Source organism: Lemur catta, chromosome 16, assembly GCF_020740605.2.
Source record: "Lemur catta isolate mLemCat1 chromosome 16, mLemCat1.pri, whole genome shotgun sequence".
NCBI lineage: Eukaryota > Metazoa > Chordata > Mammalia > Primates > Lemuridae > Lemur > Lemur catta.
In genome coordinates, this window is record NC_059143.1 from 15316190 (window position 1) to 15341631 (window position 25442).

General features: G+C 41.3%; 1 protein-coding gene across 2 annotated transcripts in view; it reads left to right on the top strand.

Annotated features, from left to right (window-relative positions):
• Positions 1–24881, top strand: part of GATA6 (GATA binding protein 6) — a 29170-nt gene extending 4289 nt beyond the window's left edge. For both annotated transcript variants that reach the window (XM_045527381.1, XM_045527380.1), the window contains exons 3-7: positions 2886–3052; positions 6801–6926; positions 7799–7886; positions 7982–8085; positions 23530–24881. In XM_045527381.1, coding sequence (XP_045383337.1) covers positions 2886–3052; positions 6801–6926; positions 7799–7886; positions 7982–8085; positions 23530–23697 — 653 coding nt within the window. In that variant the 3' untranslated portion in view covers positions 23698–24881. The remainder of the gene's footprint in view (positions 1–2885; positions 3053–6800; positions 6927–7798; positions 7887–7981; positions 8086–23529) is intronic.
• The last annotated feature ends 561 nt before the right edge of the window (positions 24882–25442 follow it).

Below are 25442 nucleotides of genomic sequence, written 5' to 3' on the forward strand. Positions count from 1 at the left end.
GAGGGCTGTCACCATTCTGGCTGTATAGGGACCCATATTTGGCTCCCAAGAGCAAAGAGACTGCGAGACTCAGAGACTAGGAATCTTCAAAGGATGGGGAAGAGGGTGGTGGGTGAGTGTGAAGTTTCTTTTGCTAGTCATGGAGTCTCATAGGGAATCTAAAAGGGTATGTGAGTTGGGTGCAGTTTGAGCATGATCCTGGAGCTCTGCCTGTTTCTTGACACACCTTAACTTGGTCTCTGGATTCCTTTCCCTCATCTTCCAGCATTTCACATGACTGAAAGTGAGCTAGTCCAAAGGCTGATAATCAGAGTCCTCAGATGTTTACAGTAACTGGTTCTGTATGAGAAACCCTTTTAGGAGCTGTATGGCACAGTTACAGGCGAGTTGTAAGTTTCTTTTTGTTCTAAACTGAGCCTGTCTTTTCCCTGATTTTTTTCACCTCCTGGGCATGACATCACAGTTAAAAAAATCTTCTGTAGACCCAGAGTACATTTTAAAAGAAAATGGGAAGGGATTTGGAAACACTTAATTTTGCATGAAAAGTCTGTTAAGAAAGCAGGAAGCCCCTGGGACCAAGCCAGTATTTGGGGTGGGTGACCCTAACTTTGTCTGTCCTCTCAGGTGTTCTGATGCCAGCTTCCTAGCTAGATTTCCTGTTTCTTCACTTCGATTTAAAAAAAAACAAACAAACCATTTTTTGAAGGCAGACTCTTTAATTAATTTGAGCAAACACCAGGGCTAAAACCCAAGTGCTAAGTGTTATCAACCTGCACAGTTTGGAGGTTTCTGGAAACCCACTTCATAATACCTCTCCCTGACTGGGGGTGGGTGGGGTGTGCTCATCCTGGGGTGAGCTCAGGGTCCTCACAGCTCTTTATTCCCTGGGTCCTGCACCCTCCTAGCTGCCGCCCAAACTGTCACTCTGCAGCAGCACTCCAGCAGCCATGTTAGGAGAGGGATGATGAGTTGAATCAGGGGAACTTGGTGAACAAGCTTTCAGCACAGATTTTATAATTTCTATAAACCATTTTTCCCCCATTTTAGTCAGTTATAGAATTGTAGCTGCCTGGTGGGTGTGGGAGCGAGGTAGGGAAGGAATGAGACAGATTATCTTTAATTAGAAATAAGCAAACTTCCTAGATTTTGTTTATCCAAAGCGGACTTTAAATGAAATTTTGTCTTTGGGTTTTCAGATGAATAAAGAGTTCTACCTGGGGGTTCACACCGTCTTCTCCTGGGCGTCTGTCTTTATTGTTCCCAGAAGAGAGGAAGGGAGACCAGGCTTAGGGCTGGGTTTTCCAGGGAACGCCCCACTCCTCTATCCAGAGGGGCTCTGATAGGTAACATTTTAAAGTCAACAACAAAGACGAATACCTTGTTTAACTTCAGCGTCCTTGAAGTCCTGAGCATTTTACTGATTACCGTAGTCAATAGTGGCTTTTAGGGCGGAGAAGAATAAATCTTTGTGATGTGTTGTAAGTTGCAATATCCCCATGACAACTTTGAACTCGGTTGTGTAGGATGCTAGTTTCTTTTAAACTTAAGACATAACTCAAGGAATCAGGAGAAAGGAGACTTGTTTTGAAGGCTAAATAGTATTGATGGAGTTAAAGAGTTTTTATGCTAAAGTCATATTTAAATATCTTTACCACACAGCTGATGGTAGACACAAGCTATAAATTGCAGGGGAATGTGAGGGAATAGAAAGGTTTGCTAGTACACATAATCTTTAAATAAAAACTCTAAAGTGCAATGTTTACTTTAAAAAGTAGTTCAGAAATTCTTCTTCAAGAATGCTAAACTAGAACATTTACACCCTCTAAACAGTAGGAAACCCTAAGCAGTAGGAAACATTTTTTAAAAAAAAGTCAACATAAGAACCTATCTCATTTTAGAGAATAGATATTTATTCTTATTTAACCTTTTTGAGAAGTAATAAATGTTAGAACCATGTACTCTTAAGATTTGTTTTTATTAGCAGGTTTACGTTAGTTGTGAATTCTAAAAACTTACCAAATAATAAAAATGACGTAAAATAGACACATTTTAAATAGATTGCATAAATTGAAATTTTAGTGTAGGAAACTGGAAGACAGTTTTATTTATCATTGGGAAGGTCTCGGTAATGTTCTCAGTAAAGTATCAACCTTTTGTAAAACCTTTGCAGTTAGAAGCAATTGGACCCACTTCTCAATCAGAATTATTTAGTGTTTGATCCTGTGGCAAGAAAGTAAAACTTAAACTCTGTGCTTAATAATGTTAGTGCTTTTTTTTTCCCCTGAGAAGACCTGAGTAATTTTCCCATTTATAATTTCTAATTATCCTAAATGCCCAAGAACAGTACTTTTAATTTCACTTGACTATTTTAAATTGGAGAAAAGGTGAGTAAGGAAGGGTGGCAGATACAGAAAATACCTTTAAAAAATTACTTGATGAAAGTAAATAAGGCAACCTCACTGTGTCCCCAGGATATTTGTGGGTTGCAGAGGGGGTCAGTGATCAGCGTTAATAGTGTGTGGCTCAGAGTTGGCAAGTGGCATGTTGTAATTATGATGGATTTCAGTTTTAAAAAGCTCTGGGGAAGCCTGAGAGTAGGGGTCAGGGGACCCAAGCCGTTCTCTGAGGTCCTCTGCTTCCAGCACGGACTCCGACCTTCCCAAGGTTTCTCCTGGGGCGCCCAGGGGGTGCAGAAGTATCGGACAAATGGTCAGCAGGTCAGTAGCGACGAAATCAAAACCCCGGCTCCGGGCGTCGCGGCCAGGGCGCGGGCGGGGAAGCCGGGCAGGCGCCTCCGGCCCCGGGATTCTTCGCCTGGGGCGTTGGGGTGCCGTGGGGAGGGGCGGCCCCGCGCGGCCTCACCCGGTCCCCCGCTCTCGCCGCAGACCTGCTGGAGGACCTGCCAGAGAGTCGCGAGTGCGTGAACTGCGGCTCCATCCAGACGCCGCTGTGGCGGCGAGACGGCACGGGCCACTACCTGTGTAACGCCTGCGGCCTCTACAGCAAGATGAACGGCCTCAGCCGGCCCCTCATCAAGCCGCAGAAGCGCGTGGTGAGTGTGACCGCCGCCCTGCCCCGCGGCCAGCCCCGGGCGCCCCCGCGGGGACAGGTGCGTCCGCCGCTGTCCAGTCGGTCCCCGGCGCTCACCCGCTGGCGCCCGAGCAGAGGTCACCCTGAAACCCGAGGCTGGGACGCCAAGACAGCCTTGCCCGATATTTACGCATAGGGAAGGACGTCCCTAAATGACAAAAAAGGAAAAGGCAGCGTGCTACCATTTTTTTTAAAAATTTCAAAAATCTGTATTTACACATCTCTTGATGTACTTGCCTATGCAAGTAATTCTGGAAGAGCACACAAGAAATTGGTAATGGTGGTAACCTCTGGGGAGAAAAGCTGAGTAGACCCACCGAGGCCAGGTGAAGGAAGATTTTTTTCACTGTGTACTCTTTGGTCTGGTTTGGATTTTATCCTTGAAACACCAGGCTCGTTTACAACATTCCCCTCAAATAGAATATGGTAGAAACACACCCACCCGCCCTGCGCTCCTCACAGCCTCATTCTGGGCGCCTTTCACTTTGTCCCTTCTACTTCTTGCTCCCTTCTACCTCTTACTCCCCCGCGAAGAGGGACAGGTTTAGCCCCAAATTCCATATGTCGTTTGGATTGCCCTTGAGTCTGAAAATTTACTCTAGTCTTTGTTATTTTGAAATCTGGCTGTTGAGAGAACTGCATAAACTTGAGAAACTGTAATCTCTGTGCTCTCAAGTTGAGAATTTTCACCAATTTGGACACATTTTACCATGTTTGCTCGTATGGGAATTCTGATTTTCTTCTAGAAAGTAATCTATTGTCATTGTTAAGTGTGCTTATTAGCAGGAGAGGGTATTTACCACTGTGGTGATTAGAGAAAATAAAGTTTTAACAAACCCCATTGTAAGGCTAACATTTGTTTAGCCAAGTACTCATAATCTAATAACCTTTTAAAGCTAAATATTTTACAGTTAGATGCCACACGTCTTAAGTATCCCAGTAATTTATTTAATTGTTATACTCTAATTAGCAGGAACAAATGCTACACATGTTGTTTGTGTTAAATAGATTAGAGCGAAATTGCATCACAATGTAAGTCTGACACCTTAAAGAGAAGCAATTAGTTTTATGGTTGTTTTGTTTTTAATGCATTTAAAATAAAGTGGCCAAGGTTAATTTAATGAGTGTATGTGCCTTAAGCTTGTTACAACCTCCCACAGCTTAAAATTTCCTTTAAAGGGCACCCTGAACTTCATTGTGTGACTCTGTATGGTTTTCATTTTTCTTAAATGCATCATTATTAAGGAAGAAAAAGTAGTCACTGGAAAATATTCCACAGAACTTCCTTGTTTCCATGTATTAGAGAATGCATGAACAATGAAATTGATTATTACTATTTTTGGGGGAAAGCAACATTGAGCTGGGTACTGGCTGAGCTCTAAAAGGTAACATTTTTCTTGAGATGAGCAAAATCTGGTATTTGGAATAATAGCCGTTTAGGTTCTAGTTGCATTGTAAATTTGACCTAATAACATCCATATTTAGGTAGTGCCATTTGTTTTGTACACTTACCCGTAAAAATAACTTCCCAGAAAGAAAACGGTTTTTAACATTTCTGAACCCATTAGTTTTCTCTCTGTGGGGCAGGTGTCTTGGCAGTAACCAAGGTCAGCCAATATGCTTTGTAAATGGGTTATAAATGATACCAATTGAAGGGTGTGTCGCTATCAATTAGTTCTCCTTGTGGGCTTCTTATTTATGGTTTTGATGGATCTAGCTTAGTTCTCAGAAACAGAATGTTGAACTCAAGTTTGTTTAGCTAGCAGTACAGAACCAATCACTGTGAATCTGAACTTGCAATACATTGCAAAATAAGAGATTTATGGTGTAACTTGAATTCCTTGTCAGTGAGGAATATAACTGAGATCACTTGTTACAAGGAACTTTTATAACCCATTCACCTGCATTTCACATGTTTATGAGGACTAGCTTCACTTATGATCTGCAGTTGACAGTCATAAAGTTCTTTGTTATAATGGCAAATTCTGATAACAAGTTTGCTTCACATTGGCTCTAAATTCCACTGGAAACTGTCATAAATGACCTGTTTATAAAATGAACCTTCCTGTCCATTACCTAGAAAATTATTTTATTTTAGCCAGAAGGAGAAAAAAGAAAAGCCTTGATGTGTAAGGTTTTGTTAATGTTTTCATCATTTAGCAAAGCAATTTCCCAAGTAGTTCTTCTGTCAACCAAGCATATTCATTTCAACCAAAAGAAAAATTGATTCTTAGCACTGACTTCTTAGAAATGTTGTAGTGCTAAAAGGTTACCAGTGTCTCTTTGTTTTTTAATTTGAACATAAAGAGTGATGCTAAAGTAATGCAACAGGAAATGAACTGTAAATGCAAGATTCAATTTCATCTTTCAAATTTGCTAGCAAAGATTTTGGAAATCTCTGTCCTATAATCTGAATGTTCAGTACATGCTCAGTTTACATTTTTGTTCTCTATTCTTTACAATTTCTTTTATTGACTTCCTAAGTTTTGTGATTTTCAACTTGCTTCGGTCCCTGAGTTTTCCCCATAACATTTTTTACTGAGGTTGCAGCACAATTTTTATAGTGATTTAAAAGAAATTTTAAAAAAGAAATTTAGATTTGATAATTTTAAAACAAATTTTGTATTTTGCCATTTGGGGTAGGAAATTATACACTAGCTTAAATTTTCACCCTTTATAATTCACATGTAGTAATTTAGAGAAAACATTCCTTTTAAGGGTGTTATGGACATAAAGAAAACATAGAAATGGGAATGATAGTGCCAGGCAGGTGGCTTTTCCTGGTAATGACAATTAACCCTTAGTTAGAACAAAAGTTGAGTATAACCGATGGAGCACATAAAATATATTAGTGTCACTGTATATAAGACAATGCCAGTGTTAAAGCAATACTGTGAAATTTGCTTGTACCTTTTGTGAAATGTATAAAACAAAAATTCAGGAAGCAGGCAATCATAATAATTACAGAATGTACTAAAATATTTTTCTTTACAAAAATTTTATACCTTTTCTTAGGTCCATTTCCATTAATGTATATAGACCTTGTAACATTTCTGGTTTATTCCTCTACACCTATCTAAGAAATCTGATTATCTCCAGTTTTCAGGGGAATTGGAGACTGCCCAAAGCCATTTAGTACATTGGCAGGTGGCTTGTGATTGCATTGCATGACTTATAGCTCAGATGTGTGACAACAGTGCACTGCCAACTGCTATGCGTGGATGGGGTCAGGGGCTCTAATGTGAGAGTCTGGTTGTAGTCTGGTATGTTTCAGAATGTAACTATTCAGGCAACTTTTAGAAAGTCTTTTAATTCTCCTTAAAAAAAGTAACAGTAGTAACTGGGAAACAGAATTCTGGGAGAAGAAATCATGGGTGAGGCTCTCCATGTTACAGTGCTGGTAAAAGCTTTGCATGGAGTATGGGCCAACTGTGTGACTGCTTTCCAGTTATTCTAGAATCTGTGGTGATGTTCTGGAAGAGCAAATCAAATGTATGGTATCAAGCACACTTTGCAAACCTCGAGTTTCTCGGTCCAGGAAGTTCAACCTAATTACACTTGAAATTTTTTTTTGCCCAAGAAACATTTCATTTATAATAAAGCAGGTACATGCTTGTTGATGACAGGGCCATGATACATCAATGTATGAATGTAGAGTATACATAAAAATCATTTATGTTTTTCTACTTACATTCTTGTGCTGTTTCTAGCCTTCGTCACGGCGGCTTGGATTGTCCTGCGCCAACTGTCACACCACAACCACTACCTTATGGCGCAGAAACGCCGAGGGTGAACCTGTGTGCAATGCTTGTGGACTCTACATGAAGCTGCATGGGGTGCGCCAATTATTCTGCTCACTCGTGTATACATTTAGTATCTGGTTTGTTCATGGTTTCAGCTTAAAAATTTTGACAAATGAAAGGGTATAAGATTGAAAAATTTGAATGTATATGTTATTGAATATACTCAATACATTCAATATATATGGAATATCCACTTTATTGAATCTATGATGCTATTAATTGTAATATAAACTCTTATGCACCAGTAAGAAACAAAAAATGCTGCCAATTAGACTATGAGAAACATCCATGGTAAAACACATTCCAATTTTAGAAATGTGAAAATGTGCATTTTAGAATTGATAACATGGTAGTAACCAATTTTTAAAACCTGAACAGTTAAAGAAATCAACTAGGCGAGCAATAACTAGAAGTAATCAAAGACATTTGTGCAAAGGAGTAATACATTTGATAGTTAATTTGGAAGATTTCATTTCTGTTTTTCAAAGACTCTATTTCCAAATAATCATACTTCATTTTAAAAGGTTGCACAAAATATTATAAACACCTGAATCTTAAAAAGAAAAATAACCTTCAGCTGTCAGAGGAACAGAATGTATGATCTCTTTAAAAATACTTATACAATAAATATTTATAATTGAAATAATTTTAAGCAATAAACGTTAAGTTGAGGAAATTAAATTCTCCTTGGCAAATCACTCCATTTTCCCTGAAGGAATCTCTGCATTTGATGGGAAAAGTAGTCTTTGTGCACTTGGAATCTATTGAGTGTGTATAAAAATTGGATTGAAACATATGCCAAGTTCTTTTAAATGGGGGCTTTCAGTACCAGTGTTAAATCTTGAGTTTGGTTTTTCTTCAATATAATATTGATTAAGCTTATAGCCTATGTGAAATTTTTTTAGGTGCCTCGACCTCTTGCTATGAAAAAAGAGGGAATTCAAACCAGGAAACGAAAACCTAAGAACATAAATAAGTCAAAGACTTGCTCTGGTAAATATAATAAAATGCCATTTGATTGTAAAGTATTTGCCTATCTTAACAGTAGAGTATATGTATATTTATCAAGTTACTTTTGACTGTTGCAGGTAATAGCAATAATTCCATTCCTATGACTCCAACTTCCACCTCTTCTAACTCAGATGATTGCAGCAAAAATACTTCCCCTACAACACAACCTACAGCCTCAGGGGTAAGTGTTGAAACAATATAGACTCCTAAGTTAGTGGGTTGCTCTCTAGTAAATTATCTCAAATTTTATCTTATCTGGTAGTACAATAATCTAAACCAACAGTTCAGTTTAGTTAGTTGATACCCAAGAATAGTTTTTAGAGGAAATTACATTTAAATGTCAACAAAATGACAAACTGAAGTACTTTACAAACCTCTTAATTAAGATCTATATCATTTTTTATGGTTAAGTTAACCCATGTAAAAACAAGAAGTTTTGGTTTTAAAGAGCTTTAAATCGTTTCATTTCCAAGTTTTTATTAGAGTTGCTATATATCCGTGTATATGTGTATTTCTAATATAGATCAGAAAAGCTACGAGTCCAGTGGTTTCACAGATTCCAGTGCCCATGATGTTGTTTTTGCTTATGGCATCAACTCCAGCTTTCTTTTTTCTTTTTCTTTCCATGTATCCAAAGCAAAACTCACTAAGTGTTGTGTGTTGCAGTATTCAGTGATTTTTCTTCTCCCGACTGTGCTCTTGCTGGGGGACCTTCTCATCTTCCGATGCAATTGTCCTGGGGTTTCTTTTCAGCCACATGACAAACCTGGGAGCGATTTGTGCCACTGAAGATGGGAGATGCCAGGGTCTTGTGAAGATCACAGTTTTGGTAAAGCTGTGATTGAAACTCAGTTTGCCTCACCTAAAGAGCATTTTCCCACCCTAATGTTTCCCAAATTTACCTGGAATGCTCTTGAAAAAAATTGCAGGGACCTTAGACCTCGGTGAGCCTAGGGCAGGGCCCCGGGGAAGCAGGACTTTAAAAATGTGCCCTGGTGATTTTTAGGTTTATATTGAGACTAGCCTAGGACTAAACACCAGCATTTATATCCCTATTTACTTACTTAGTAATTGTTTTCTACATTTAGTTTTGCATTGGAATCATTTGGGGTACTTTAAAATACTACAGATTCCTGGGCCCCACCCTGGGTTTTCTGAGTCAGAGTCTCTGAGGGTGGGACTTGCAAATTAGTATTTTTGAACAAGCGCCGCAGGTGAAATTGAAACTGCTGCCCTGGAGGTGTTTGGGAACCACAGACCTGATTTCTTTGCATTGTATTTTTACTGGTTTTAACAAACAAAATATTTGAAGTGTGCTTCAAATTATATTTGATACATCTCTTTGTCCTCCGACCAAATTCTTTTCCACTTTTTCTGTAATGAAACAAGAAGTCTTTTCAGAGTTTCACAAAGGAAAAAGCCATTTGGTTGTTTTTGTTTGTTACAGAAAGACGTTAAAGAATGTTTCTAGTCTTTCTAAAGTTGGACTCTGGTATATGATTTTTTTCTTACAGGTGGGTGGGATGTAACTTTAAGGATCTAAAGCGGTAAATAGAATGTGTTGCATGTGGGGAAATGAAAAGATCAAAATTATTTTAAGATATTCTTTAATCATGCCCTAGTCCTTAGAAGCAATTGTGTAGCTAAATGAGCCAGAACAGGGTCTTGGTTTTCCAGAGCACTAGGGAGCAGCCAGGTTTTTGGCCTCAGAGCCCACATCTCTCCTAGCTGAAATGAGGATTGCTGCCCACTCCACGTTGCATTTTTGGTGATAGGTCCAACTTAAGTGTGGCAAAAACCTAATTTGAATGATAAATGGCACTGAAGTAGAGATACTTGCCCAATAATGGGCTTTGTGACTTGGAAATTTTGTGGGTGGAGTTAGTTTTGCTCTAGTGGTTTTGTTATGTAAATTGGCTATTAGCAAGTCCTATCAGTTGCCCTCCAGGTAAAGAAGAGTAAAAGGGCAGTGGAAAGGGCCCAGGTCTGGCCTGACGGGGCGCCTGGGAGTTCTACTGATGGTCCTAGGCTTGCCGGTTGGTGACCAGGAGCCAGTTGTGGCTGGTGTGTGTGCTGCAGCCGGGGGCAGCTCTTGGTGACGAGGCTGGGCTCCCTTTTCCAGGGTAGGGGTGGGGTTGCTGGTCTACTTGCCGTCCTCCCCTCCATCCCAGGGGCCCACTCCTCCTGGCCTCTCTCTGAGGGCGCACGGCTGGCACCTGGCCTTGCAGGTTTCTGCCCCCCCCCCGTGGTAACCCTGTCATGGATGTGTCCATACCATCATGGATGTCTCCATAAGGCCCTACCTGACGTGGGTGTTGGGGAGTCAGGCCTTCTTAGCAGAAGCCCATCTGCTGGCTTCCTTTGGAAACTCTCACACTCTAAGAATGATTGTAGTAGACCTGAGTGGTTTCCACAGGTTGTTACCAGGGAGTGCCTGTGTATGCCCCTGGGTCCTTTTAGCACTTTCCAGTGTCTTCTCTGGGTAGGCTGAGCCTTCATGCATGTGGCATGGCCAAAGTGGCAGCTGAGTAGCCGTGAAGAGTCTGCTGGCGGAGCCATCTGTGAGCAGCTGGCAGAAGCATTTTTAAAAGGTAGCTATGTTGACAAAGGTGCGTCATTTTCCCATTTTGGTCACAGTGCATGATGTTGGTGGGCAGCTGGCTTTGTAACTGATTGCCTACAGGGTTTTGTGAAATGCTGTAGGGGAAGAAAATATCAGATCCACATAGCAAGGTTGCGTCTGGTGTTTAGAAATTGTATGTATTACACAGCACCTTCCTTAGCGTGGAGTTTAAGCCTCCTAAGATAATGTATCCACCCCAGTGATCTCCAGTGCTCCCCATTGCTGACTGGTAGAAATTAGCAGTGCAAGGCTACTCTTGTTTAACAGTGCAGCTGAGCTACAAAACAAAGGACAATCTCAGGCACGCTCTGAGTTGAAGAGTGAGGCCACGCATTCCTCCAGTTAGAAATGTAAGTAGCCTTGCTTTAATGATTGTGAGTTAGAGCAGGGAAGTTCCAAACTGTTTCAGAGGTTCATATCAAACTTGATCTTTATTTTAATTCCCTGTAGAAAAGTCAGTTACTGTAGGTGACCAACCACCAGTAGGCATTCCCAGCAGGCTTTTTAAAAGTCCTACCGCATGACAGGAGCAGTGTTTCTACTTGGTGGCACCAGGACCCTGGCATGGCTGGCACCAGATTTCTGAGCTCTGTTGGTTGGTGGGGGTTCAGGGGGCCACAGGAGCTGAGTGTTCTGGAAGGGGCTGTCCTAGTGTGCTGCTGGGCTGGGGGTGGGGTTTCCTGGGCTCCCCTCCCCAGCAGGAATGGAGGTGTGGGCAGGATTCCTGGTACACAGCATTCTTCCAGGATAAGTGTCAAAGTGCCACGAAAACCATCCCTGCCCTACTATGAAGCCTCATTTCTTTGACTTTTTGAGTGTCTTAGCTTTGTATACTTGTTAATTTGTGCTTTCGTAAGACCTGCCTGGTTAAAAAGGAGACCTTCCTTCTGATGAGAGTCATCATGTGGATGACCTGGCCTCCCCAGGACACCATCTTGGTCGTGGGCTGTGTGCGTGTGGAAGGTGGTGGGAGGGCAGTGAGTTTCTGTCTGAAATCAGCAAGATTTCCGGCCATGCGACATGCAGCCCGGAATAAAAATATTGCCTATTTTGTTCCTTTGGAATTCTTTGTGTTTATTAAAAAATATGTTGAACTTAATTTTTGATAGACAGTTGGTTAATTTCTGTGACAAAAATAGCCTTTCATTCTGGCTAAAAATTTTCTTATACGTGTAGATTTACTGACCCAAATTTTCTTTGGCATTTATTCTCTATGGATTGTAAGAATATTAAAATATTTTTCTTGAATTCCATTTATTGACTGAGTTACATTTTTTTTATAATTTTTATTTCAAAATTAGAGAAGATTGAATTATATTTTTTAAGGTTTTTTTTTTTTGTTATTGTTACTTTGGGGAGAAACACGGTAACATGTTCTATTTCAGCAATTCCCAAGTAAGATTTAATAAGTCCATAAATGGTCCTATTCCTCCTGTAACTCCTCCTATAACTCAAAAATCACAAAACTGGGGGATACTTTATGTAGCTCAAGTCCCAAATTTTATAGATATAAAGATTTTTGTTTTTAAATTTTCTTTTGGATAGGAGAGATTAATGTGGGGATGAAATTAGAAAAAGACAATGTCTGAGAATAAGGAATCATTGAACATATTTTGCCTGTCTTAAAGTAGTTTCTGTAAATAATTACTTAAAAATTAATACTGTTTTTTTGAAACAAGAGTCTCACTCTTGCCCCAGCTAGAATGCAGGGTGCAGTGGCATCATCATAGCTCACTGTAACCTCAAACTCCTGGGCTCATGCAATCCTCTGCCTTAGCCTCCCACAACGCCTGGCTAATTTTTCTATTTTTTATAGAGACAGTGTCTTGCTCTTGTTCAGGCTGGTCTCGAAGTCCTGACCTCAAGCAATCCTCCTGCCTTGGTCTCCCAGAGTGCTAGGATTACAGGCTTGAGCCACCTCGCCTGGCCCCCAAATTAATGCTATTAATTATTAATTAATTAATACTTAAGTAAATATTAAAACTGCCAATATAATGTTGAAGTTATCATTAACCATAAAATATGGAAGTAAATGGAGATGAACTGTACCTGACTAGCCCTTGCTTTGCTGGTGGCTGTTGCATTTAAGCAGCATTGCTCCATGGCAGGAGCTGTTTATAGTTGAGCAAAACAAGGTCCCAGACTTGAAATTGTTCAAAATGTGGTAGTGGTGGTGGGGCAGGTATCGACATGGATGTTACATTTTCAGATTTCAAAATGTTTTAAATGAGTGATAAGTAGAGTTGGAAACGGCTTCATAGGGTGGAGGATATTTGAACTGGTGGGTAGGATTTTTGCAGGGGAAAAATTGGGAAACAACAGGGGAATCTCTGGTACTGAAGGGAAACCCGAGTTCAGTGTGGCCAGAGCGTAGGGGCGTAAGAAGCCAACGGCAGTAAATGAGGCTGGTAAAATGGGTGGAAAGTAGATGTTCACAAATATTTCAAATCAATATTGAGTCAGCCTTAAGCAGGGCACAGACGACGGGATGGACTTTATCTAACTCCTTCTTCAGTGACAAATGTGTTTTCTGTCTGTTTGCTCGAGTCCAACAATTAAAACATTCTTAATTGGGAGTGTTGCATTTTGGTAATTGATGTAAACAAATGCTAGCAGGCTCCTGCCTGTCCATTTTACAAGCAAGGTTTCCTCCTTACAATTAGTAAGGAAAAAAATATCTCCTTGGACCTGATATATGTGCTGACCATAGGCCCTTACGGCCTGCACTGTGGTTTCTCTTTCTCCATGGCTTCTTGGGGCAGGCTGGCTGGGGTGGCTGCCAGGTGACTTCTCCTATATGGTGTGTTAGTGATAGGAAATAAGTTTCCTCACCTTCGTGGGTTCACTGTTGGTGATACACAACTTCCACAAAGAGGGAGGCAGACATTCTTAGTCTGAGATAGACTTAATCTCAGAGTCAACACTGGCTGGGCTGTGCCTTTGTGGGTGGTGGGCCTTAACCACTCTTCGGTCAGTTTCTCGCTATTAAATTGGTGTGACCGTTCTTGTTCTGTGTGTGCTTCTGGGACACTCTGTGCCTAGCGAGGCCTTTCCCTACTATAAGCACTCCTGAGCTTTGTGGTGGTTTGAAAGAGTTACTGCACACCCCTAAGTACTTACAGCCAGCAGCAGTGATCTAGGGACCGACACTTGTTAGGATCAACAATGTGCCTTATAAAGCTTTCTGGGTCACTGGTGGTGCGGGCGTGTAGTCCCAGGTACTCAGGAGGCTGAAGTGGGTGGAGTGCGAATCTATCCTGGGCAACATATCGAGAACTTGTCTCTAAAAAAAAAATTAAAAAATTATTAAAAAACTTATAAGGCTTTCAGAAGAAAGCTTAGGCAGGTCAATATTTAAAATTCTTTTCATGGATTTTATTTTTTGTATACGATTTACATCCTATCGTGAGAATTGAAAAACACCACTTTAGTCCTGCAAGCTTGCTATGCATTTTTCAGTCGAGGGGACTTCTTTATTAGCAGATATATACTCCACTGTGTTTTCCTCCTATTAAAAAACTGAGGTACATTCATGAGGGACTTATGTTGTGCTTACAGTGTAAGTTGCTTTCACTCAGAGAAGCTTGACTATGCAGGGACGCTGTCTTGCAAGAGGCTGCCGGAACGGGGGCAGAAAATTCCTGCTTCACTGTTTGTTACCTTGAATGTTCCATGAGAGCCTTTAGAGTATTGAGAGCCAAACAATGCTGGATGGGTCTTGCGTTTTATTGTCGGGCTCTTGCATTTGGGACGTTTCCTCCCTTTCCCATTCTTTCTTTCTTATAAGATAGTAGACATAGGAAGGCAGGAAACTAGTAGCTTCTATCAAGTACATTTTATGTGCCAGATGCTTCAGGCACATTTTCTTTTTTAATCCTCCATAGTGGGACAAACAAGGTAAGGAACAGGCCCAGTGTCATGTGTCAAATTAAGAGGCAGGGCTTCGAGTTGGCCCCAGTTCCGGCTGACGCAGCGTGAGTGTTGTTACTACCACAGCATGCTAGATTAGTGTGTGATATTAGTTCATCTCTTTGAAATCTTTAGAGAGGAAATAATGTTTTCTTATCTTGATTAGTGATTTCAGCATCAAATATCCTCCCACTGAAACAGGTGGAAAAACAGTGCTGGAGAAGTGACTTGTTCATGACAAAGTATATATGTAAGGCACTTAATGCAAATTTTCTTATCAATATTATACTTAGAAAAAATATATTGTAGTACTAAGAGTATGGCAGTTGGGTAATATTAGGTAGGAAAAATAACAGTAAAAAATTACCGTTGATGTATCTAATGTGTTTATAACATTGTAGATGCTGCATTTAAAAACCCTTCATATTTGCAGGGTTTTTAAAAAATATTGAGTACAAGATCACAGTACTAAAATCCCCCTAATGGTGTGATTTGAACCCATACCCAAGTGAGTGCTAAGTTTTGGAACTTTTCAGAATCTTTGAATTGCTTTCTATTCATTTTTATGAAATATTAAAAAAGCATTTCTTAATAGGCAAGGGCCCATTTTTTTTCAGAGTCTATCGTCCAAAACGCTCTTTTCTAAATGAGTAAAAAAAAAGAGTTAAAAAAATCATTAATCTCCCACAAGGGCCTGTGAGAGAATTGCGGTTAGGTATTATTATTGCCTCATTTATAAACCGGGGTCCGGAGTGACTCCGTAAGGTCACAAAACAAGCCAGCGTTGAAGCCGAGACTGGAACCGACGTCTCCTGCCTCCCAGTCCAGGCTGTTACCACTCCCAGGGAGTGGACCAATCATCACAGATATTAATATCCCACTTGCCACATGCTACAAGCCACGAACATAAATATTTTGTTGGCATTTTATCTTCACGCTCCCTGTGTGCCAGGCTCCCTTTCTTTCTTTGTTCACAGCCCCTTCTAATAACTCACGTTCCTGTCTGACCACATTGGCCTTCGAGTGAAAGTCACACGTCACCCCGGCACGCAACGTTCAAGCATGCGGAGTTTGCATACTTTCATTTTGATTTCAAGGCTTTTTCAAGACTTCCCTTTTTTTTTTTTCCGTGTGTGTGTGTGTGTGTGTGTGTGTGTGTGTGTGAGAGTGTGAGTGAGAGAGAGAGAGATACAGAGAGAGATTGGAGGATGGTAAAGAGTAGTTAGAAAATACATTATGCTACATTAATATCTAATGGTTTTGTATGTATATTAGGAAAGAGTAAAACTGCATTGCTCTTGAAATAGTTTGTAACATATACATCCACCCCATTTATCACAGAACTGTGGTTTATTAATAAGTGACTCATTATTACAATCTGATAGCCCTCTGGCTATCAGAGTACTGGGTAAAGAATAAGTGTAAGCAGAAGCTTGTTGGCCTCCAAACACCATTTCATACGGCCTCATCCCAGAATACAACTTCTCTTTGCAAATTACAGATTTTTTTTTTGCAGTTTTTTTTCCCTCTGCCTCTATAAGAATATACAAAAATTGTCAAAAAACATGAAATAATGTTATGGGAAAACAAGGCCAAATTTAAGAAATCTGGCTTACAATGCTCTGAAAGGTTATTGCTAAATGAATCTTCGAAGAAAACAAATTCCTTTACTGGAACAAAAGTAATTTATTATGCATTTCATGGGTGTCTGCCAAAAGAGTTACTAGCAATATGAAGATTCAATGGATATGAATTAAATACAATTTGTTAGCTCTGTTCATGTTTAGACCTACCTGTTAATTTTCTCTGAAATTTTAAGAATTTATAAGAGCAGCTCCAAAGGCAGGTGTTGGCAACGTGACAGTTTGTAGTTTAGCTGCCTGTCAACATCAGGTTTGATCAAAGCCAAGTACTCAGAATTGGTGAGAATGAGCAAAAAAGAGATTATTTTATTGGCCTCAGATTTTAAGAATGATTTGAACAAATGCATAATGAGGCATTGATTTTAATGTCCTGTTAGGGCCTTGTGAGTAAATAGAATTCCAAGTCAGTATCTGTTTAAGTGCCGATTCACTTGATGGTACGCCGCTGTTCTGCTTGGTGGCCTGGCACGGTTTCAGCAGAGCTGGGGCACATGCTCCAGAATCATATTTTTATTTTATTAAACACAAACATTTTACATTTAAAGCTCTCATTAAATTTGGTGGCTTGATTCGTGGTGAAGTCTGAATATGGTCAAAAGTTTATTCTGGGGGTTCACAGATTAGCAGCTGGAAGGAAACAGATTCAGGCATCCAGGCGCTAGCACGGCTCTGTCTGTGTGAGTATCGTGAGCTGCCAAGGTTTTGTAAAGCCTCTGTTTACCTCCTTCTGCTAAGGGGGAAAAGTAATTCCCTACCATCTGGTCCTTAGGAGTATTGTGTAGCATTAAGTGGGAGATGCCTGGAGACCTCTTTGAGTTCCAGAAGAATAGCACTACTTAAATATAATCTTGGAAGGTAATAGTGATGCACTTTATTTGCGTGGCATTTTTTTTTTCTTCCTGAGACATTAGAAATAGATCCTTAATTTCCTAATGCGGAAATTTAGAGATGTAGAGTCATTGTGTTAAGAAAGTAACCATAGTTTAAAGATTTTAATTTCTCGGATAGCAACAGTTTTTTATTCCTTCTGATGCACAGTACTTTAATAATACTTTCTGCGGTTTTAAGGACGTTATAAATGCTGCTTGGTTCTTTGACCATGGGATGCCTTCTCTAATTGAGGCAGAGAAATTAAGATGCTCTATCCAACTCCTAAAAGAGCCAATTTTGTTATAAAAATTAAGATCATTATTCACCAGGTTTTAAATCTTGCCTCAGGATCCTTTACCACTTAATTTGAAGATTAGAATAGAGCAATCCATTGTGATTCATTTCAGAAGATAAGCTTTTTCTTTAGTGTGCTCATTGACTTCAAGTTGTAGGACAAACCCTCCCCCTTGCAATTTATATTTGTACATCGGTATTTTACTGATAATCCCAGAGTACTTAGAGACTTCGAGGGATGCCTTTCTTCACCGTAACATGCTTGCTGTTTGAGTGTGCACAGATGCATAAAACAATTTGCTCCTTTGCCCAGAATAGATTGTGTATATAGAGTTGTTTTCCTCTCTTTGAAAAGAGCAGCATCTCTTGGTGTGGATATAACTGGCCTCAGGTCCTCAAGAAGCCAGAGGGGCAGGGGTTGCTGCAGGGGTCGGGGAGCAGCCAGTGAAATTCCCAGTAAGAAATTTGTTTGCTAAATTAAAAAAAAACAACAAAGCTATTCTACTAAAAACTGAGTTAGGGCATCATTTGAGGGAACGACGACTCTCCCATGGGCGAGAAGGTGTTTGTGTTCTCTTGTTTTGTGAAGGTGTTATGGGAGTATTCGAGGGTTTCGTTGTGATTGATTTTCACGTGCCCTGGTGGAGACAGAATCTATGTGTGGTCATTTATCATCTTTCATGTGTCACTTTCTTAACTATTATTGAGTCACTTCTGTGTCTGGTCCTATGTTACCTCCGTCTAAACTGAAGTGAGCACAGTTTTTATAGTGGAAGTTAAGATTTGCGTGAAAGTGGTTTCCCTTTGTTAGAATTTATGCATGGTTTTAAATTTTTCTTTGGAGGAAGGCAGCTATAAAGCACCACAGGAGTCTAACCTAGAGGTTACAAAAGCAGAGAGGAGCTTTGGCAGTGGGGGCCGGCTGGCTTCCCCTCACACAAGAAAAAGCCGTAACCACAGACTCTCTGAGATGTGTAGGAAGGACAGATCAGAGGCTGTGGAAGCCGACAGTCTGACTTGGAGTTAAGGAGACATTATGATCACCATCAAAGTCTTACACTCTCGGAATGATCACACACTCACCCTTCAACCTGCCTAGGGTGCAGTGTATTCTTTCTTCAGATCAGGACTGCATGAAGGGAGACTATAGCACAGAGGATTGAGTGCTGTAAAGCCAAACTCTTTTTTCTTTTTTGGTTTTCTTACTCAAAAATGAAATTTATGCATATCATTCACAAGCCAGAGAACCCATGTTGTTCTCCTGAAAAGGCTGTGCCCTTTATTCTGTCACCTTTCTGGAGCTGTCTTCGTGGGCATCCCCCATCAGAGGCTGTCTCTAGCCCTCCCCATTGTGGGACATGTGAAATGAAGGAAAAGAAAGAGAAAGAAGCATGTTGTTGGGTAGCCCACTCTAAGCCGGACGCTCTGCTGGGCGTTTGTCTACATGAATTTGTCCAATCAGAAATCTTTGACTTTTCGGATATGTGTCCAAAAATAAGCAAAGGCTTCTTCTCACAGGAAAAAAAAAAATCTGGGTGATGTAAGGATGGACTGGGCCCACTTCATATCCTGGTGGATGTTTTCCGAGTCCCAATCTGCAGCAGCCCCAGTTTTCCCTGAAGTCATCTATTCCTTTAGGGGGGAGCTTTCCAGCCCGGCTACCCTGCCCGTCTCCCACCTAGCCTGGCCTGCTTTCAGTGCTAAGCCGGGGCTGGGTCTGGCGCTGATAACACATTCTTTCAACAGGAAGTGCCTCCATTTTCAGTTGTCTGTGGGAGGGTGGAGGGCAGATAAGCCGTGAATGGAAACACAGAGCAGATTTCTGCTCCACCCTCAAATTGCACTTTGATCAGAGAGAGAGCAAGGACCTCCGCCTGGCCCCAGCTGCCTGCCGAAAGGAGGAAGGATGGTTAAGCTGTGGGCATTCGGCAGCTCTCTCCTCCACTTTTGTTCAGGAACATTTGTTTAGGTTGGTTTAGCTTCGTGAAGGGCCTGCTTTTGCTGTGTTGAGATACCTGCTATCCGAACTGAAGTCTTTTGAAGGATTGAGTTAGATGTGGGAGAACATATGAACCAACTGAAATTTATTCTTACGTTTTTTGTATGTCCGTTGGGTCCAGGATCATCATAAATTTTCTCTGATTTTTTTCCCCCAAATTATACTGATTCTCAATAGGTAGCTCTTGAATATCACCAGTAGGGAAAAGGGACTTAAGGTGAACCATGGTATGACAAGCCAGGTTTCTTAAGCAGGGGGTTGGTGCCAATTCTAAACTCCTCTATGGTTAGAGTACCAGTTTTGAGAGCTTAAGTTACCCTGATGCATTGAGGTAATGTGTTCAGCGTTTAAATTTGTATAGAGCAGTGTGTTTTACATGTGCGTGGCTGGCCAGGCCCCAGCCTATACCAGGTGGCAGGGAGATCATTTCAGGAGTGCCTGGGGGCTTCTCTCACCCTCCCCCTTGATTCCTCCCTATTCTTTCAAGCTACTCTTTGATCCCATCCAGGCCGGCTCCTCTCTCAAGTGCTTGTGCCCCGTGTGTGTTTCTGGTACTAACGTTTTCTGTTCATCCCCAAAGTTAGATTTTACTGTGCCATTCAATTGAAGTATTCACAGAAAAATATCCAAAGAAAGGTATAGTTGGCTAATAGGCTTGCCCTGTTGGTTGGTCCTCTGTCTCCCACCCCCTCCTGGGGGCTTTTGCATGTGCATGGATAAATCGTAATTATGACATAGAATTTATGTCTCGGTGTTTTTCACTTAACATTGTATTACAGGATTTTTTCCATTTTGCTACATAATCTTGTTATTTTTAATAATTGCATAATAATTCATTGAGCGGATGTGCCCTCCTTTTCCAAGCCATTCCCGTATTAGTAGGCATGAGATTGTTTCCATGGTTTCCACTATTATCAAGGAACCCTGCAATGGATGGCTTCCTTTGTGGAGCCTTTCCCTTCTTTTGAATTATTTCCTTATAATACATTTCCAAAAGTGAAATTATAGGGCTAAGCAGGCTCTAGACACAATGGCTTGACTGCCTTTTGGAAGGCATGTGTACCAGAATGTAGCTACACCAGTTGTGGGTGAAGGGACCGGTGTTACCACTTAAGGACAGCCTTTTGTAGTATCACACATTTTTTTCTTTGCAGTATTTCTGTTTAAATATTATTCTATCCCCATGTAAAAATCAGGCTGTTAAGGCTGTCCCATTTTATTCTGACAGACTTGACCAGTTTGAATTGCAAATGAGCTGGTATGTTTCAGGAGCCCACCACTCCTGTCATTTGGGGTTTGTCTGCCCTTTGACAGATAGTAGGACTCTTGGCCTGCCATGTAGCTGAACATTTTGAATGAAAAAAGAAGACAGGAGTTATTTCAACCAATGGCTCTTGGGATTATTGCTCAGGTGTAAGAATAATATTCAAGGTATTGAGATTTCTTTAATGTGGCTTGTTTGGAAAAGGGCCAGTGAGCCTTTTGAATGGCTGTTGGAAGTGTCTTGATTTCTCTCTATGAAGAGCTGTCAGTGACAGCTTCAAAGGGGTCATCCTGGAGGCAGTTGTCACTTAGCTTAGTCTGAAGAATGGGCTGAAGAATGAATGGAGGAGAATAAAATGGATCCTGGCATCTAAACCTTAACAACAATAATAAATTAACAAGAGTAGCTCACACTTATGAAGTCTTTATTCTCAAACACTGTTACAAGGGCTTTACATATATTAGCTAATTTGATTCTTGCAACAACCTTATGACATAGGTGCCTCTTTTTATTTCCATTTTATAGGTGAGGAAACTGAGGCACATGGTTTTATGCCAGGCCTTCTAGTTTACCTCCCCCACACGGTCTTTCTTCACTCCTTTGCTTAATAATCTTCCGTTTCGACCAGTGTTTCTTCTGAACAGGCCGGGTCCCCGGCTCTCCACGTCCTGCGTGCCTGCCTCTCATTTTGAACACCCTTTTCTCGCCAATAACAATAGCTTCCCTTTCTGGAATGTTTCACATGGCAAGGCATTGTGCCGACGCTTCTGCAAACATTAGCTCATTTATGTCACAATCATACCTGAGGTAGGTAATGTGATGAGCGTGCACAGAGGAGGAGACTCAGGTGACTGAGGACTGAAGAGCCCAAGCTCGTCCCCACCATGCACGCTACCTTGCGCCCGTGCCCAGGAATCCTTGCCCTTTTGCAATTCCTTTTCTGACTCTTGCTCATTGACCCGGTCTCATTCGCAATGGGCAGCTGAACATCCTACTTTCCAGCAGGTGTGTGTCCTGGCTCCCCACCTACCCGGGAGCTCCTCAGGGGCACTGATGAGCTCAGGCTCCTAGCTCTGGTCTCCGGCTCTCAGTTGCTGCTTTGCTAATGTTTGTTGTTGTTGGTGGTTGTGACAGATCCTTTTGCTGTCTCAGCACCTCCTGGCCATTTGAGGTGGCTGCTTCCTGAGCCAGCCTGGGCACCCTCTGCATTTCAGAAAATGACACTTGCCTGTGGCGAAGTCGCATTTAGTCAGATACATGCAGATGTGCCTTTTTTTGGAGTAGGCAGATCCATGCAAAGTTGGCTGACATAAATCGTTATAAGGGAACTCACTCTTCCAATTGTATAATAGTTCCTTTCTAAAACAAACAATTTGCCCTTTCGTTTATTTCTTTGAGGGTTAAATCTGGATCCACACTGGATTTGCTTATAGTGGAGGTTCTGGCATTAAGGGCTAAAGTTAATCACCATGTTTATAAGTATGACCAAATCTATAGCATTCTGTTGGCTTGACAGGATTATTTCAGCTATTTCAAGATTTTCACAAGAATCCATTTTCAACTTGAGACATCTCAATGCCTTTGTGAAATTTGCTTTTTTGTGCACTGAAAGCCTTCAGTTTCAGCCTTTATGTTTGTGTTATTTAAACAAAAGTTTGAGGCTGCTGTTGTTGCTGGATTTTCAGAAACCCTCATGTTTGCCAGGAAAGGGAAGGACTGGCTGCCTGTCGGGGGGTGAGGCTTGGGCTGCCCAGCTGGGGAGAAGTGGATGGGTGATCAGATCTGCGAGGTTTGCCCTCCTGAAGCTCTGCCTCCCAGCTTCACGCCATTGTTGTGCGGGTTAAGAGCACAGCAGATCTTGTTGGGAAAAGGAATCGGGTAGGACCACATTCACCCCAGGCCAGGGGGCTCAGCACGTCCATTGGGTGCCGTGTGCCATCTTCACGGCCAGATAAATGGCTGCATTAAGGATTTAATGGTATTGTGAAGAACAAAAGAAGTTCCTTGAAAAATACAAAATGTTCTCTCTCTGTGAAATAACAAGAATTCAGTAATTTATGGAATGGAACCCTGAAAGCCTGGGAGAAATAAGGGAGATTCCGAGCTTTCAGAAGGAAAAAGGGGATGAAAAGGTACACGATTATGGCTAGACTTTTCAGAACGTCTTTCAAAAGCAAATGGTTTCCCAAACTGTAGTCTAAACAGATTTTAGTTATTTTGGTTTGATTCTACTAAATTATGTAATGTTTTGTATTTGGCCTTTTTTGTTTGGATGGAAGGAATGAATGAAACAGGGGAAAGGTGAACTTGTGCTTCCAGAAATATTAATGAGTGCCACAATCCTGACAGATAGAGGATGTTAGCATTTTCTTTATAATGTGGTCTGTTTCAAACACAGCCTGTTCTTGTAAAGAATTAAGGTAAATTAGGGTAGATACTAAAACCGGTATATGCATGGGTTTATTTTCCATGAAGTCAGCGCTCAAAAATTTCATTTATCAGGGAACGTTGAACTGTGTAGCTTTCCTTTTTAGACTTTGACATCATCGCTAAGCCTGATGGCTGTGTTGTGTGTGTGAGTGAGCGCATGTGTATGCAGTGCTCTGCATTTTCTCTTTCGAAATGATTAGATTGTGGATGCGTTATTAAGGCCCGTTTACCTACGAGGTGTGGCTTGTTTCACTGTCAGAGATCTTAGAGTTTGGGCACTTTTTTCCAAAGAGGATTCCTCCGGTTCCCCTTTCCTTTGACCAGCTCTGCATCTGCCGGTGGTTACTGCCATGAGTTCTAAAGTTTCTGAGGGTGTAAGTGGCCAGGCCAGGTCAGTGGCACTGTGCAAGCCAGGGAACAGCTCCTGCTTGCTGGGCCCGGGGAGCAGTAACGCTGACTTCGCTTCTTTTTCACTGGGGACTCCCGGAAGCAGCTTGGCCCTTGCTGCACTGATCATTTGTTCCCTTGTGTTTACCTAGCAGAACTGTAACGATCTTTCCCTTCTCTTCTCTCTGCCCCTATTTTTCTGCCAGGCGGGTGCCCCGGTGATGTCTGGTGCGGGAGAGAGCACCAACCCCGAGAACAGTGAGCTCAAGTATTCAGGTCAAGACGGGCTCTACATAGGCGTCAGTCTGGCCTCGCCGGCCGAAGTCACATCCTCTGTGCGACAGGATTCCTGGTGCGCCCTGGCCCTGGCCTGAGCCCACCTTGCCAGGAGGCGGCGAGGGCTCCGCCGAGGGCCTCGCTGCCCTTGGGTCTGATTTTGTCCAGCGGTCCAGACAGTGGCGACTGTGCTGACAGAACATGATTTTTGTGCCTTTATTTTGAAAGAGATGTATTTCCCAAGTGGCTTGCTGAACAGCAAGAGAAGATGGAGCTGTTCCCCGGAAGGGCCAGAGAAACAGCATGTCGCCTCCTCCCTCCAGCCGGGGCCACCTCCAGCCAGCCTGCCTCTGGGTCACCCTGGGGCCACTTCCAGAAACCTGGACAAGGACCAGGGCCTTGCCTGCTAAGGATATTGAGAGAGATTTTTTTAAAAAAGGTTTTATGTGTATTGCCCCAAATCATGTGCTTCTTCTGATCGATGTTGGTTATTCCAGAATTTCTTCATACCTTTTCCACATCCAAATTTCACATGCGTTCACGGAGAAGATCGTTTGAGGCCATTTGGTACACATCTCTGGAGGCTACGTCTGTGGATGAGGTCTCTTGTCAAGAATATCACTCAGTTTGTGAGACTGCATCGTAACTGAAACGTACACTGTGCCTGAGGTTTCTCGAAGTTCATGTCGGGTGACGGATCTGAAGCCAGTCGGGATTTGTAAACAGGGTAGCAAGCGAGATATTTTTCTTCCATGTATACAATAATTTTTTTAAAAAGTGCAATTTGCGTTGCAGCAATCAGTGTTAAATCATTTGCATAAGATTTAACAGCATTTTTTATAATGAATGTAAACATTTAACTTAATGGTACTTAAAATAATTTAAAAGAAAAATGTTAACTTAGACATTCTTATTGCTTCTTTTACAACTACATCCCATTTCTATATTTCCAATTGTTAAAGAAAAATATTTCAAGAACAAATCTTCTCTCAGGAAAATTGCCTTTCTCCATTTGTTAAGAATTTTTATACAAGAACACCAATATACCCCCTTTATTTTACTGTGGAATACATGCTGGAAAAATTGCAACAAAACTTTACTACCTATCAGATAGCATTTGTAAATACTCTAGGCATCTGTAAACACTCTGATGAAGTCTGTACAGTATGACTAACCCACAGGCAGGTTGGTTTACATTAATTTTTTTTAAAATGGGATGTCATATGGAAACCTATTTCACCAGAGTTTTAAAAATAAAAAGGGTATTGTTTTGTCTTCTGTACAGTGAGTTCCTTCCCTTTTGGCTTCATTTTGATTCTGTATGTGGCTATAGATATTCACTTAAGACAAGTGCATGTGAGTTTACAAATTGCTTCCGTCCAAAGCATTGCCCTCTGAGAGCTGTTTTATACCTTTTATATCTTGGTTTATTTGAAGTTGGTACAAGGAGTTAGTTATCACTTTCCATTTGCATTGGGGACAATTTTTATAAGTGAAAAGGAACCAGTGTTAAATGACATTATCAGAGATTATAAGCATTCTGTTTAGGATCAAAACATTTTAGAAAATCCAGATTTTCTTTTCTTGTGAATGAAATACACTCTGCGGCCCAAGAACAGAATGGTTTCCTTTCTAGTTCCTTCCTTTAGCAAAGGGCCATGAAGTCTAAAAACTCATCTGAGGCTGCAGACCCAACGTTGCCCAGAAGATATGTAGAAATGATTTGAACAGCCCAGCCTCTTTGTGTTCTCTTCCTTGTTGGGTGGATTTCAGGAAATCAGGAGGCTGTTTCGCAACACGAAATGGGGGCGTTTAACTCTGGCTCCCTGAGCGTGCAGCATGA